Source organism: Otolemur garnettii, unplaced genomic scaffold (genome assembly GCF_000181295.1).
Source record: "Otolemur garnettii isolate 467f Iridium unplaced genomic scaffold, OtoGar3 scaffold00031, whole genome shotgun sequence".
Lineage (NCBI taxonomy): Eukaryota > Metazoa > Chordata > Mammalia > Primates > Galagidae > Otolemur > Otolemur garnettii.
In genome coordinates, this window is record NW_003852426.1 from 17,799,439 (window position 1) to 17,816,535 (window position 17,097).

General features: G+C 35.6%; 1 protein-coding gene across 1 annotated transcript in view; it reads left to right on the forward strand.

The window, feature by feature from the left end:
- The window catches only part of CD2AP (CD2 associated protein), a 118,164-nt gene extending 109,665 nt beyond the window's left edge, over nucleotides 1–8,499 (forward strand). Inside the window, exons 16-18 of the mRNA XM_003789249.3 lie at nucleotides 1,212–1,393; nucleotides 4,976–5,039; nucleotides 7,610–8,499. Of these exons, the coding sequence (XP_003789297.1) occupies nucleotides 1,212–1,393; nucleotides 4,976–5,039; nucleotides 7,610–7,651 (288 nt within the window). The 3' untranslated portion in view covers nucleotides 7,652–8,499. The remainder of the gene's footprint in view (nucleotides 1–1,211; nucleotides 1,394–4,975; nucleotides 5,040–7,609) is intronic.
- Nucleotides 8,500–17,097: the final 8,598 nt, after the last annotated feature.

Sequence of the window (17,097 nt, forward strand, 5' to 3'; positions counted from 1 at the left end):
GAGTGCCAGAACATTATATATCTATCCATGCATGCATGGTTTTATCACAGTTGACACACATTTTAAAAGGTCATGTTTCCTCTTAAATTCCTCATCAGTTTTCCTTCAGGGCATTTTTGGCTGCTTTTTCGGTTTATTAATATATCTAATCTGATTCTCTCAGCTGTCATCAGTCTATTGAAATTATACTAGAGTGACTTGCTATTGTTTTAGTGAAATGCCAAAAGAATGCCAGGCTTGTTTTAATTCCTTTTTCATTAACTTAATAATATAATTCCTCATAATTACTTTTAAGTGAAACTCTTTTTTTTGAGACAGAGCCTCAAGCTGTGCCCCTGGGTAGAGTGCCGTGGCATCACAGCTCATAGCAACCTCCAACTTCTGGGCTCAAGCGAGTCTCCTGCCTCAGCCTCCCAAGTAGTTTGGACCACAGGCGCCCACCACAATGTCCGGCTATTTTTTGGTTGCAGCCATCATTGTTGTTTGGCGGGCCCAGGCTGGATTTGAACTCACCACCTTAGGTGTATATGGCTGGCGCCTTAGCCACTTGAGCCACAGGTGGCGAGCCTTAAGTGAAACTCCTTGTGGCTGGGCATGATGAATCATCTGAGCTTAGGAGTTTGAGAGCAGCCTGAGCAAGAGTGAGACCCCATCTCCAAAAAAAAAGAAAAAAGTAGCCGGACATTATGGCAGGTACCTGCCTGTAGTCCCAGCTACTTGGGAGGCTGAGGCAAGGAGATGGCTTGAGCCCAAGAGTTTGAGGTTGCTGTGAGCTATGACACCATGGGACTCTACCAAGGGCAACAAAGTGAGACTCTGTCTCAAAAAAAAAGAAAGAAAGAACGAAAGAAACTCTTTGGATATTTTAAACAGTTAAGAATTTAATGGGGAAGAACAAAGTAGCATCTTAATAATGTTGGTACATACTTCCTTCTAGCTACCCTGGGCAAACCATCCATAAAATACACCTGATGATGGATTTTTTTTCTTTTTTTAATAAAGCCATTGTCATTTTCCACAAAAACTGCTAGTGATTACATATTTAATATTTGGTAGTCTGGTGGTTTTGCCAGTTAGGAACATCATACTGCTTTTTGAATTTCTAAATTTACTATTTATCTTGAAGTATTACTTTATTTGTTTATGTTCTTGCTGTTAAAGTCTTCTGAACTTAAATAAAATTGGAAAAACATTTTTTATTATGTTTTCAGCCATCTGTGTACCTTTCAACACCTTCAAGTGCTTCTAAATCAAATACACCTGTTTTCCTAACTCCATTAGAAATCAAAGCTAAACTAGAAACAGATGATGGGAAAAAAAATTCTCTGGATGAACTTAGAGCCCAGATTATTGAATTGCTGAGCATTGTAGAAGCACTAAGAAAAGATCATGGGTAAGTAGCCCTTGTTTGCTCTTATGAATACCACTTAACACATATGTAAAGAATTCTTTCAAACTGTTACCAAGTAAAGATCTAATCTGCCAAGTCTCTGGTATAGACAGATGTGTTTTCAAAGAAATTTTTATTAATCGCACTTTTCTCCTTTTAGCAAAATGCTTGAATTAAAAAAATGGTTCTAGGAGCTCCATCATGGAAAAGGTACATGTGTGGCTATAATTTTCGGGTAGAGGTTTTCTGGTTAGACATGGGTTAAATAGCTTTGAAAAGACCAGGAAAGCCATATTGTATTTTGGATCTGGTATATATCTGTGTATTTACAGTGAACTGACTTATTAGAGGATTTTGATCACTGTTTCTGTGCGTCATGGTAAATGATTTCTACTGTCTTTCTTTTAACTCTGGAAATTTTTGTTTGATACAGTATGTGGTGAGACATACCCTAATTGAAAATTAGGGACTTTTTAGATCTAAAATAAATTTGAAAGATCACCTACATCGGGCAGTCCCTCTCTTTTTTTTAAATGAAGAAATAGAAGATCAGAGAGGTAAAGGTATTTACTTAAGATCACACCATTCTTAAATGGCAGATCTAGAACTCAAAACACTGTGTTGTCTGTTGGTTTAGAGACATTTTCTGTAACCAGTAGTATTTGAATTTAAAACTTGTTGACATTTTAAGCATAATTTTGTAAAGTAGATAAAACAGATCAAAGAGCAGCTAATCTAATTGAACTGAGGGTGAGGGTGCTCATCCAGTGTTTTCCACTTCCCTTCTACAAGGATTTCTTGGAATGTGATGTAAAAGTTACGGCCAGAGGCCATGTTGCCTCTGAGCCTGGTTATGCTTCTTTCAATTCTGATCTGGCCTAGGATTCTTAGTAAAAACAATGTTGAGATTAACAGCATGAGGTATTTGGGGTTTGCAGAACACTTTTACTGTCTCTTTGATAAAAACAAAAGTGCCTCTTGAATGACGACTTAAAAATGTATTATGTAAGTTTATACATTACATATCTTATAGACACAGAGTTTGTAATTTGATACATGATAGGTATTTCTTGAATCTGCTTCCTTCAGCTTATCTGTTCTGAACATTTTTTCACAGATTCTGCAGCATACATATTATAAGCTGTAAGTTCATTTAGCAATATTTAAAGAGCATCACCCATGTATCAGAGAACTCTTCCTGATTTGTTGATTACATTTTTTGTTAACAATAGTACTATTTTAAATATACACATTGCCTGTAGGTACTTTTAAATGAGCAAAAGAATAAAATATTTCTGATTTATATGTATTTTAAAACATAGATATTTTAGAAACCTATCCAGAAGGTATTTTTAACATGAGTTCCTCTGGAAAAATGAAATTGGTGGCGATTTTTTAAAAAAAAGAACATCATCAGGAGAATAGGTATATACAGGGTGGCCATAAAGTTCATGTGCAATCACTATTTTTAAATTATACACGACCTTTATGGCCACCTCGTATATATGCTGGTGTATTAACAGAGAAATACTATTCAGCATACAGCAGTGGAAATAAATTAATTGTGACTATACGTATCAACATGAATTATCTAAAAATTGGGAGGAACAGGTCAGGTGCATATATACAATATTATTCCTTTTATATAAAGTTCAAAAGTATACTAAACCAGAAAATACTATTTTGTGTATGTGGTAAAATTAAAAAGAAGAGCAAGTGAATAATAAATACCATACATACAACTTTCCTGTGGAAGACAGGAGGGGAAAGTGAGGGTCACTTGGGGCATCGGAATTACTGGTAATATTTTATTTCTTAAGCTCACTAGGAATTCTTAGGCTTTTGCTTTAGTATTTTATCTTTTATAGCCTGTAAATATATAAATAATCCATATGCATTCAGTATTAAAAGGTAAAATACATAGACTCTGTCATTAAAAATTGAGGGAGATTGGCATAGAAGGATTGACATAAATACATCAGTAATCTGTGTCTTCAGTAGAAAAGTTTCAGAATAAGATATAGTTCGATTCTAGTCTTATAAAAAGAAAAGAGGATGTTATACAGAAATTATACATTTGTAAACATTTTTTAAAAGAACAATAAAAATGTAAGAGTGACAGTATCAGATCAAAAAGCAAATAGAGAAACACTATTACAAATGGAAACAAAATAGGACAGATATTCTAGAAATCTTTAGATCTAATTTAATGTGTAATAAACACTAATTATAGGATAACCAGAAGAGGAAGCATTATTTAAATTAGGGATACTTTAAGGAAATAGAAAGTTAGCTAAGATATACATACACTTTATACATTATATACTGTAATAAGCACTAGGTAAATTCGAGTTATTATTACTTTGAAATTTATAATCAGTAGAAAGCAGTAAAAAATCTACTTCCAATATGGAGAAATGATTTTCTTATTATTAAAGCCAGAGAAGGAATTAGTTTTCAAATATTAACTATATGAATAATTTTAAAAGTTCCTTCCTTATACACATATATTCTATCTTGGTGAATTTTTTTTACTTTCTCAAGCTGTTACTTCTGTAGTACTCTTAAAGAGAATTTTTCTAGTTTAAAGAGACTGAGAATGTTGACATTTTGGGGTTTAGAAATATGGTGTGTTAACATACATATGATGTTAAGTAAAATCCCCATTCCTTCCTGCTTCTTTCTATACCCAGAAAGACAAATACAACAGATAAAACCCTGGATATTTGAATGTCAAACAGCAGTTATTGCAAATATGAAACTTTAATAGCATGGACAATTTTAAAATAATTTGTGGAAAGATAACATAAAAATATGCTTATATTTATATAAGCTGTATAGAAAGAACACAAGGAAGAGAAAACATGACTTGAGGTAGAGGGATTATTGGAGTTTTTAATTTGTTTAGCTTTTGGATTTTTATTATTATTTTTGGTACAGTGTCTCACTTTGTCACTTTGGTAGAGTGCTCTGCTATCATAGCTCACAGCAACCTCAAACTCCTGGGTGCAAGCAATACTCGCCTCAGCCTCCCAAGGAGCTGGGACTACAGGTGCCTGCTACAATGCTGAGCTAGTTTTTTTTTTTAGAAACAGAGGCTGGTCTTGAATTCCTGTGCTCAGGCAATCCACCTTCCTTGGCTTCCCAGAGTACTAGGATTACAGGCATGAGCCACTGCTCCTGGCCCTAATTTTTAAACATAGAAAAAGAAATTTAAAGTCCAGTATATTTTACCAGATAAATTGTCATTTGCCTTGTATTGTAATGTGTTGATATTTATTTTACTAAATTTGTTGGGTTCTGGATGTCAAGCCTGGAACATGTATTATAGCTGAATGTGTAAAATTGCTTTGAAAAGCCAGGTATTATTTATTTCCTTATTTTATCATGAGCTTCTCTCAGTTCACTTAATTTCTTTACCTTAGGTAGGCTTACCAGGGTTTTACTTTATTTTGTAAGTGTTATATGGCACTGTTCAGAAATGGTTCTCAGTCAACATTGCTATTACTCTAGACAGCTTGTTAACATTAGTCAGGTAGATTGCTTAATTGAAAGATTTAACAACAATAAATACTTTATTTTCAGGAAAGAACTGGAAAAACTACGAAAAGATTTAGAAGTAGAGAAGGAAATGAGAAGTAATTTAGAGGTAATTAATTTTTTCCACTATAGAGATTTAAGTGTAAATTGTACATGTTTTTGCAGCGTGACTGGGTGGTTGGTTCCAGTACAAATTAAGCTGTCCTACCTCAGTTGGATACTCCTTTCTGGTTCATAGCCATTTAATTAATCTCTTGTTAACTCCCTGTCACATTCCAGTCATTTATGCAGTAAATATTTTTTGAGCATTAAACTTTTTTAGGCAGTATTTGAATCACAAGGGATACAGTCATAACAAATGTGATTCTTGCCTCCTAAGGGACTTTAGTTCTTCCTTGAGCGGTAGGTGCTTAACGTGGACATTTTACAGATTCAATTTGAGACCACTGAAGTAAAGTGAGGGTCACAATAAACAAGTCACAACCATTATTTTGGTTTCCCACTGATATAAAAGTTATGTTGACAGTATGAAGTAGTCTATTAAGAGTGCACTAGCATTATGTCTTAATAAAGGACAATGTATATACCTTAATATAAAAATATTTTATTGGTAAAATATGCTAACCATCATGCGCCTTCAGCAAGGTGTAATCTTTTTGTTGGTGGAGGATCTTGCCTCAGCACTGATGGCTGCTTACATGTGCTTGCTGAAGGGGTGGGGGGCTGTGGCATTTCTCAAAAATAAGACAACAGTGAAGTTTGCACATTAAGTGATTCTTTATGAACATTTTCTCTCCATATGTGGTGCCATCTATATATTTGATAGCATTTTACCCAGAGTTAGAACTGCTTTCAAAATTGGAGTCCTCAAATCCTGTTGCTTTGTCAACTAAGTTTATGGAATATTCAGAATCCTTTGTTGTCATTTCATTTGTATTCATAATATCTTACCAGGTGTAGATTCTATCTCAAGAAGCTGCTTTCTTTGCTAATCCTTAAGAAACAACTTCTCATCAATTCAAGTTTGATCATGAGATTGCAACAGTGCAGTCAGATCCTCAGGCTCCACTTGTGATTCTCAATGCTTTTTTTATTTCCTCCACATCTGCTGTTACTTAGCTACTCACTTGTATCATAATTTTTTTGTTTTTTTCCCAGTGGGCAAAGCTTTACCCCCCTGTATTTGTAAAAGCACATTTAAGGCATTAAAATTTTAGGATCATATATAAAAGAGAAAGATATTTCTCCAGAGAGTAAAAGTAGTACTTTGAACTACTATAATGTTAACATTATACATTATTAAATTATACTGGGGAGTGATAAGAAGGACTAAAAATGAACAACATACATGAAAGTGCAAGAAGAAAATGTCTAGCAGTTGTGTTGCCTGACAGTTAAGTAGTGGTTTGTAAGCAGTATTAGTGACTTTGTATGCAGTGGCGCCCTTCCCTCCCCCTACTTTGTCTTCTACCAGTTATTTTTTCTTACTGTTTTCCCATTAAAATTGATATAGTTGGTTAATGTTCTTTGGAAGAAAGATAATAACATATGTGCATGATAAATTAAAGTATTTAATCTCAATTCACCTGGAGATGGAGGCTTTTCCTAATCCAGTGCTGCTGAAACAGTCATATTAGTAAAGAATCACATCAGGATAGATCCAGAAATTAATAAACTGTTTCTGGATGATAAGAATTCCTTAGGAGATTGTGAGCCTATCAAAACGAAGCTTTTGACCAGGAAAGTCTTCATAATTTAATAACGAACCACCTGTCAGAAGTTAGCCAAAGCATGTAATGATTTGTGCACTGTTGTGCCCATCAGGGGAGGGCAAGATTTTAGATATTTCTGAATGGTGAAAGGTCAAGATGATCAAAATATTACAGGATTGGGAAGAGAATCAGTACAAGAACTCCAGTATAAGTTGTGTGCTACTTACAAGTGTGGGAATATTGGCGAGGTATTTCATGTCTTTGAGCATCAACTTAGCCATTTCTAATATGTCAGAATTGAATACTGTGTGTCCTTATTGTGAAAATTTCATCAACTAATTTCCTTTTTTAAGTTCCTGAAGTTATGAATTTCAGTTAAATGAAAGATGCCTTCTGTGTAAAGGTGGAAATACACAGAAGGCATTGACTGAACCTGAGATGTATCGCTGGGCTTTAAAGAGAATTTGATTTATTACATACTATTTACAGATAAGGAAATTGAAATTAAGTGACTTTTCAATATCACATAAGTAATTAGTTAAAAACATTATACTAAATGAATCCTTTGTTTATTCTTTTTACTATTCTATAATGTTCTTTTTTGCTTAATTACAGATTCATGGACATTTCTTATCAGTAATTTGGCTTCAAGGATTCTTTTGTTCTTTGTAGAACGAATTTTCTTATAGCTGTCCTTTCAGATGTTCACATTATTTAACACCGTTCTGGCTGAAAGAACTGCAGGTGTTTTTTTCCTGTTATCACTGCTGTTTAAGAACTTGCATTGTGACATTTTCTTCTGTTGAATCTTGATTCAACAATATTTTTTACACCACAGGAAATTAGATTTGGAAATAAAAATCTTGATGCTTGAAAGTATGATTATATCTTAATTATATAGAGTAAAATAAAGATACTTTACTAAAGTAAGGATATTTTGTTTCTCAATTTGTGTTTTGTATTTTAGGTGGAAATAGAGAAGCTGAAAAAAGCTGTCCTGTCTTCTTGAGGTGATGTGGACCCAGTGTGTTCTTAATATTCCAGGGATTCAGAGGCAACACTACGAACTTCAGCTGACTTATTACTTAGCAGTTATGAATGCTGGTGTTGTGATAAAGAAATACGATTGTATGAACTATAATATCTATAAAAAAGTAGAGGGTGAATTTATATATATATACATATATATATATATTTTGTTTTGCCAATAAAAAAAGAGGCCTTATTTCTTACTGTGCTGGGATTGCAAACACTTTTTTTAAATTTGTTTGCTTAAAAATACTACTGAATCTGTATAAAAAGGAAAGAAAGTTCATAGTAGTTTTTATATTGAAACTCATATTATTTTTTAAAGAGATCTATACTATAAATATGGTGATATCTTTAAAAATCTGTAAGATATAGTATTTGAGAGGGACAAATCAGCTTTTTAGTAACTATAGTCACTACTTTTCCCACAATGCATAAGGGATATAAACTTGGTGAGAGAGTGTGTGTGTGTTTTTACTTTTAGCCTCTTACCAGGATTACACTGTCGTGCCTGTTTGTCTGCAGTGCTGTTTATATTGTGGGTGATGACATAGGAGTTTCTTGCCTATAAACCAGATTATTCACCCATGCATATGGTAATAACTAATGAAATAATCAATATAATTTCTTCAGCTTTTAGAATATTTTATATTGCTTGCACTATAGGATTCATAAAAGGAATTAAAATTAAATATATTGGATTGTTAAACACATTTGGGAAAATATGAGGTTTATTTTAAATTCATTAGGCCCAAGGAATCTAAAAATGTTCATTTAACCCTAACTTGTGCCTAGAAACTACAGCACATGTGAAATACACAAGCACCAGCTTTCCTGCTTTACTTTTCTGCTTATTTTATAATCTCAAATGTTACGCAATTCATTATTTTGTGATTTGATTCATGTTCTTCCTCCTAGTTTTTAATAATGTTAATATTAAGAAAACAAAACTTTTCAGAACTTCAGTGTAAGATTTGATACTTTGACAAGCTCTATCATCCTGTAAATACTCAGGTTTTGTACCAAATAGACCATACTAACTTGGGAGAGATATTTTGAACTGTTACTTGGGTCCATCTTTATAAAGAAAGTTAGTATGTCATAAAATCTAACATTACAGCTTATTTAAAACCAAATATAGTTGACCATATTCAAAATACATTTTCAAAAAATAGATGAATTAGTAGTTTCTTCGGAGTGACTTATGAATAATTGAACATTTTAAAATGTTACATCTGTAGGTAATATGTTATACCTGGAGGTAAAAACATGGGTGGGTTTATTTAAAATTTTTAAATTGAGATTATTTGCAAAAGAAATAGATTTTAAGCTTCATTATGCCAAATGAGTATCAGATTCTGAGTACCAATTATCATGCTTTCATTTTTTTGTTGTTTTAAACCACCAATATTTTCCCTTTATATTTAACCTTATAGAAATCTTGTGTAAATGAAATGTCGTCATGTTTCAAATAAAAGAGATCTGAAGTCGAAAATAGTAATTGATAGAAACACCAGTACACAATTACAGAATATTTAATTTTTAACTCATACTAGGGTTTGGGGGAATGCTAATTGTGTATTAAAAATTTGCATACATTTGTATTCAGAATACTCAAAAGTATTTGGACTCTTCTAATGAGGTCATTACTGAACAGAATTACTCCTCTCTGGCCTATTTTTAGATTACTAGTCAAATTAATGATTTTCTTCCTGGTCAAATACATTAAATCTTGTGTTTTTTTTTTTTTTTTTTTTTTTTTTGTTTGTTTGTTTGTTTTTTTGGCTGGGGCCAGGCTTAAACCTGCCACCCCTGGTATATGGGGCCAGCGCCCTACTCCTTGAGCCACAGGCGTCGCCCTAAATCTTGTTTTTTTATAAAAAATGGCAGTCCTTAAAACACTGTATCCTAGAAACCATCCTCTATCTTCCTCAGTGAAAAACCTTAATAATGGGTAAGAGAAGGTTCCATTAGATTTCAGACTATTCTTAAAGTTTTTCTTGGTCATTTTCTCACTAGCAAATAAAATTAAGATGGTCATGAGTATTGAAATATGTTTAAAGTTTTTTGCTTGTATACTCCTCAATCAGAATAGAAAAATAATTTAAATACTATATATATTTTTCTGCCCTTGACAGAATAATAAAATAAAACCATAATGAACTAAAAGGGAAAAATTCCTTTATTCTAGCAATTTACTATTTGCTTTTGATATGGAAACTTTTATTAATTTCTATTCCTAAAGTTCATATCACAAAATGATATGTAATGGCAAGAGCTTTAGGGGTAATTTTTTTCTACATGTGAGTATAATTAAAAGACTAAAGGTGAACAACATGGAATCTGTCATTGCCAAATTATTAGTGACTCCGTAGTTCACGTTTCCTATCCTTTGAAACACAATATTAATTTCCCAGTTGTATTTCAGTGTTATTTTTTGTGCGTGACCACTATGCTTCTGTTTTATTGTAAAGCTATTTCCGCTTTACAGAATTTGTGTCTGAAAATGTAAAGAGAGAATAGGCCTTGTGTGATGGAAGATTCTCTTTTTTATGCTCCTAACCATGATCACAGGAAAAAAAAAAATCAAAGTGCTCTCTGGATATTTTGATAAAAATTTTATGCATGCATTTAAACTTGAAATGTATGAGCAGAATGAGACAATCATTTAAATCAGAAATGAGAAGTATTGTAATGGCCTTGTTTTGCTATAGCAATAAGATGACCAAGTGCAATGACTTGATTTAATTAAATCATCTTTTAAAAGTTGCTGCTATGAATATTTTTAGCTATAAAATTTTACCCTTGTTTTAGCCTGACTTGCTTTCAATAACTATTATGTAATGCAGTTGATGTTGTGGTAATCTAACATTCCAAAAAGGTATGGGGAATTTTGAAGTACTATACTACGCTGACATGTTTACAGGTGCTGTATAAAAAGCATGCTTCTCCCTCAAAAAGAAAAAATAATAAATAATTGTATTGCCAATCGTTTCAGTCTTTATTGGTTGTTTTTATTAACTTCAGCATATTAGTTTGAATTTTCCAAGTTAAAGAAGCAATAAGTAAACTGAAAGCATTAAATGTTCTAGACCTGTTGACTTTTACTGAACCTTTCTGAATGTAGTTTTTTCATCTGAAACTGTTAGATAATAATTCCCACCTCATTGGATTATGGAAAGAATTTATCTGAAATGTCTTATAGAGTGCTTGTCATAGATAAGTTTTTAAAAATAAGGAAGTTCTGTTTTATGGTGGATTTTACAGTGATGGACGTAATGAAAATTAGATTGATAAAGTTGAGAAAAAAGGCACAGAGCTCCCCCCCTCCCCCACGACCTCTATTTTAAACATAGTGCCTTTTCCTGTGGGGAAATGCTCCCTTCATTTGAATTGTTCAGAAGCACATTGCTGCCATCTTACAGATTGTACCTTCCTAATACACAGTGGCGACCCCTAGAGAGAGTACTTACTTGGCTTAAATTGAGTTAATCAGAGAATGAGATTTTAAAAACTGGAAACAAAAAGAGCTATTTTCACCATACAGGTTCTCCACAGTTCTATTTTTCTGTCATCTGGAAAAAACCAACTTAAAAAAAACAAAATGCAATAAAGCATAAAGAGATGGAAATGGAATCCAGAAGGATTTTGAAACTGATTAGAATCATTCCTGAGCCTCTGCTATTCATTGCTTGGTTCCTCAAGCTTATAAGCTTGTTGAGTTGCTGAAATACAATCGGAAAAGTCCTGGAAAATACATACAACAAGATGACATGAGGACATCAAGGCGTACATACTCTTTACAGATAATGCGCTGCATAGTTACTCTAGGGCAGGCTTCCTAGTAGTGTGCTGTAAGATTGGAGGCAGAAGGGATAGGGTGCCACTATGACACAGTATGGGAAATAAGTGTCAGTCATTTAAATTCAAAAACTTAGAGCACAGCACAGTGGCTCACACCTGTATTCACAGCACTCTTGGAGGCTGAGGCAGGTGGATTGCTTGAGTTCAGGAATTCGAGATCAGCCTGAGCAAGAGTGAGACTCCTGTCTACTAAAAATAGAAAAACTAGCCTGGCATTGTGGCGGGTACTTGTTGTCCCACCTACTCAGGAGGATGAGGAAAGATGATTGTTTGAGCCCAAGAGTTTGAGGTTGCTGTGAGCTGTGATGACACCATGGCACTCTACACTGGACAAAAAATAAGCCTTGTAGATCTACAGTGGTGAAGTTTTGGACTCTAGAATTTATGTTTAAAGGGACATCAGATTGTCTAACCACTGTGCAGGTTGCTTTGTCAGAAGGGAATATTTGCAGGTTTAGTTCCATTTGAAGACATAAAAGCTGATAGCAGTTTTAATTCAGATGGGTCTGTTAGGCTCCATTACTTCCTAATTAAGATTCAAGAGATACTGGGTCTAGGTGTTAAAAATCTTTTCGGAACTGCTCACTGTTTTTGTTTTACTACTAGTATCATTGTGAATCTGCTGTTCCATATAAGGAAAATAAATTTCAGAATTAAATCAGTATTTTTTGTATAGAGCCGATATTTCCACTCATGGAGAGAAGGTGGTTATCATTTTGCAGCTATTGGATAGTATTCTTTCCTATTAGTGTCATCCTGCCCCCAGAGCAGGGTCTGCTAGGACCTGTGGAAACTGGCGGCCACCAATTGAAGAAATAAGTTAGAAACTACGGTAACCTGAGACACAGTAGAATAAAAGGTGGGAGCTCATTGCCCGTTTGTGGGCTTCTGGCAATGAATGGCCCTGAGTGTTTGCTCTAGTCTGTTTTTATTGAAGTCTGTTTGCCCAGAGGGTAAGATGAGGGAGGGAACAAAGACATCAGCAGTTTCTCTGATTGAGCATATCAACTCCTGTTGTTAATTAACGTTAAAGGTAGCCTTGAGAAATGTGAAATCTGAGCCTTGTATTGGGAGAGCCTCCCGCTTGACGTCACACACAGATTTCTAGGGAGGTGTTTAAACTCCACTAGTAAAACACCATTGGCATTAATCTCTGAGGAATCGACGGGAGGGAGGCATTTCCCTCCCATGACCACCACAGAGGATCTTCCTCTGCAATAAGGATATAAGCTCTTCTGCCCATATCTCAGGGCTCCAGCTATTCCCTTGATATCTGCCCCCCGACCCCGGGCAAATGCAAATCTCCACAATGGGAATCTGCTTTGCCTGTTCACTAGGCAGGGGACGACCCAGTATCTTTCTACGTCTTGTCATAGTCTCTTCTATGGCCATTTTTCCTCAGACTCCTCACAGACCCAGCAGGGGTATTTGTAATCTGTCTCCCCAACAGGCTAGAATTTCAGAAAAGGCAGGAAGCTTGCTAACAATGGCTAGCTTAAATGTAAACTAGCTGACTTTCCTTTGTCTTGACTCACTCGGCTTACTTTTTAATTTTCCTCTTTTACTGGGGGTGCTTTCCCTTGCCAAGAATGGGGTCTTTGGTCCCCATTCTCCCAGCAATTAGGTTCCAAGTGTCTTTTATTAGCTACATTCCAGTTTGTTTAAAGTTGTGTGGATAAAGTTATTAAAACAATTTTAAGTGCACTGAGTAATAATTTTTTAATAAAGGAAATTATTAACTTTTCATAGTGTAGTGTTGCCCCAGAAGATCAACTCAAAATAAGGCAGTTAAGAGAAAGATTTATTTACCATGTGCGGGAAAGTCAGATTACCCCATATCCCAATGGGATCTGGAAATTTACATACACTCATGTTAGAGGGAAGGGGGAGATGAGGTATATGGGAAATTCTGCTTGGAGGCAGTAAGTGGTTGCTGGGAGGATGCATAGACGACACATGGGAGACCAAATGGATGAAGGAGAACATTGATTTGTAAATAAGTCAAAATAACCTGAGAGACAGGTGTTGTGTTTAAAATGATTTGGGTCAGAGTTGGTCACATTCTTGATTTTCTTTCCTATAATAATAATATATTGAGATAACAGAGAGAGAAAGGAAGGCAAGTCAATTGTACTTTTTGATGGGTCTTTTTTTTTTAATGAAGGAAGAGGGAAATCCCCTTCCAAGGCCTGCTGATCTCTAAGGACCTGTAATCCAAAATACTCTGTATATCAAGAGTAGTATTTTGAGGTGAAATTTCCTGAGTGCTCTCAATGTATTTTTAGAAATATTCCTAAATGTTAGTTGAACGGAAGAATGTAAATAATTTGATAAGACAGAGTAATGACATTTTTACTGTTACCCACTGGATCTCACTAAAAACAAATGGAATTAAAAATAGGTGTAATAGATTAAAGCAGATTTAAGACAAAAACATTTCCTCTCAGATGAAATAAGGAAACAACCACAATTTATAATAAAAATACCTCCCGAATGTTTTGAAATTTGGAACTGCCTGAACACTGACCTAAGCCTTTTCCAGCTTCGGGCCAGACTTCTCTGAAAGGCCCATCTGATCATTAGGCCCAAATCCTCTATAGCAGAATAGTAGGGGAATGTGGAACTAAAAGAAGAGCCACTCTAACTATAGGCCATATAGTAATAATTTGAAGACTGAAACATACCCTTAGGGAAGACAACTGATTTAATGAGAGTGTTTTAGATAACATGAATTTACAGTTCTCTCCTCCACCTCCACTACTCAACAAATATCTGACTCCATTTGAAGGTAATCAGATATACACAGAGGGTTTTTTTGTTTTGTTTTGAGACCTCAAGCTGTCCCCCTGGGTAGAGTGCTGTGGCATCACAGCTCACAGCAACCTCCAACTCCTGGGCTCAAGCGAGTCTCCTGCCTCTGCCTCCCAAGTAGCTGGGACCACAGGTGCCCACCACAATGCCCAGCTATTTTTTGGTTGCAGCCGTCATTGTTGTTTGGCAGGCCTAGGCTGGATTCAAACCCACCACCTTAGGTGTATGTGGGTGGCGCTGAGCCCATACACAGGTTTTTTATCCATGCATGTGTTACATACAAATGTACTACAGAAAAAAAACAATTGTCCTGAAGAAAGACTTGATTAAAATCCTTGATTCCAAGAGGAAAAGTCAATAAGACATGTAACGTCTAGACATATCTGTTAAGTTTGGAGCCTTAAGAGTAAAGAATGTATATTTCACCTTGCATCTGAATGAATTAAAAAAAAAAGAAGAATGACTATTAACCCCAAAAGAAACAGAAAATCTTAATTAGCTAATCACACTGTAAATAAATAGGAAATTTATTTAAAGCTCTACCTCTGAGGTTGGTGTAATGGCTCACACCTGTAATCCTAGCGCTCTGGGAGGCTGAGAAGGGTGGATTGTTGGGGCTCAGGAATTCAAGACCAGCCTGAGCAACAGTGAGATTGCATCTCTACTAAAAATAGGAAAAACTATCCAGGCATAGTGGTGGGCGCCTGTACTCCTAGCTACATGGCAGCCTGAGGCAAGAGGCTCTCTGGAGCCCAAGAGTTTGAGGTTTCTGTGAGCTATGATGCCAGGACATTCTTCCCAGGGTGACAGAAAACAAACAAAAAAAGTCTCTACCTCTGAAAAAGGCCAGATAGGATGATAGTTGAGTTTTAACTGATCTTTATTTACTGAGGAGCTATAGAAAAAGATGGAAAACTCCCCAATTTTTTATGAATCCAGCATAACTTTAATATATAAACTTGATCACTGTAGATCAATCTCACTTTGTAAAGATTTCCTATTGTGATATGAAATTAGGAGAGCAAAAGAAAATGATCACATTGGAAAAGGCAAGGCATTTCCTATTTACTGGGTGTATTGTGGTAAAGAACACAGTAATAGTTCAGTACCACTGCCTTGACACAGACTGAAACAGACAATTCTACTTGATCCGTGCCCAGCAATTCTATTCACCGTGCCATTTACACCATCAATCCAAATCTCAACATCTTAGTATTATAAACATAATTTGGACCTTGTGGACCATCCTTTAAGAATTGCCAGCCTAGGAATCCTGTTGGTCCCTGCATATGGTAGACAGTCAGCAAACATTTAGTGGATGAATCAGTAAATAAATGACAAAAGGAGGTATCTCTTTTCTTTACCCCTTGTCCGTATCCTCTCCTGTCTTTTCTTTCTTCTTCAAATATTCAAGTATTCAAATTGGACTATCTCCTCAGGACTAACGATTATGCCAAATGCTATAAAATAACGATGTTTCCAGAGACTGTGCATTTGACTCTGTACAACATGTTTAATACATTTTATGTGCTGGACTTTAAGTGGTCAGTTGAATTATTTGCTATGATTTATGGTGAATTTATCTTTAAAAATAGGCATCATGTCAGATACTCATAGCTAAGGTTTCTATTGTGCTTCCCACGTACAAGCACTGTTTCAAGTAATTGCTACCTGATTTGTCATCTGTCTAACCATCTCAACAATCTTAATTGCTAACTATTATTATTATCGTCCCCCACAGGTGAGGGAACAGGCTCAGACAAACTTGGCTGATTAAGAGACGGAGCTAAACTTTAAGCCCAAGCAGCCAGGATGGAAGTCTGTCCTTTAGGCCATAGCTTTATTATGCCTTCACTATTGTTTTTGTATGTTCTTTGGAGCTTCTGATCAGAGACACAGGGGAAAGCACTGCAGACGGAATGATGATTTAAGGGAGACCGTGACTTGCTCTGGTCGGGGGCCCAGCTAAACTTTACTGATTACCTTATATACTTCCAAACATTCAGTAAGAATTTAACACATATACAAAGAAGTGAAGTAACATTAGGAAGCTACCATTTAAGATTACAATTTAGTGTGAAGGCTGAGGAACACATATACAATTGATTTTGTTTAGAGTAAAAACATAAGGGAGACTGGCCATCTGTCCTTGCTAGCCCAAACCAAACTAGGGATTATAATGTTAATGAAGGGAGAAGGCAGAGAATAGGACCCAATGCTCGAAGATCTGTCCACCCCCAGCTACACCTCGGCTGTTTCTCCACACCTCCTAGGGAGAGACTTTTCTGCAAATTCCTGCATATCTATAGGCAGGTACAGAAGCTCTATCCTCAAGGAAATGTTTCCCAGAAACAATCTCCTGAAGGAGCACATTGAGGCGAACTGCTATGTCTTGAGCAAGGGGTGCATATCTGCAACAACTATCTAGATAACGTGCGGGAAAGAAGGAGCTTGATGGTCATCACCATTTCTTCTAGGCCTGCAACTTCCCCTCTTTGTAATCCTTTATCTTGTCTCTAAGTATCAATTTTTTCCACGATTTTTAGAGTTATTTCTCTGTGGCATGGTCGCATGAGTTAAGATTTCAGGAAGCGGGTGGCGCCTGTGGCTCAGTGGGTAGGGCGCCGGCCCCATATACCAAGGGTGGCAGGTTCAAACCCAGCCCAGCCAAACTGCAACAAAAAATAGCCGGGCGTTGTGGCAGGCGCCTGTAGTCCCAGCTACTCGGGAGGCTGAGGCAAGAGAATCGCC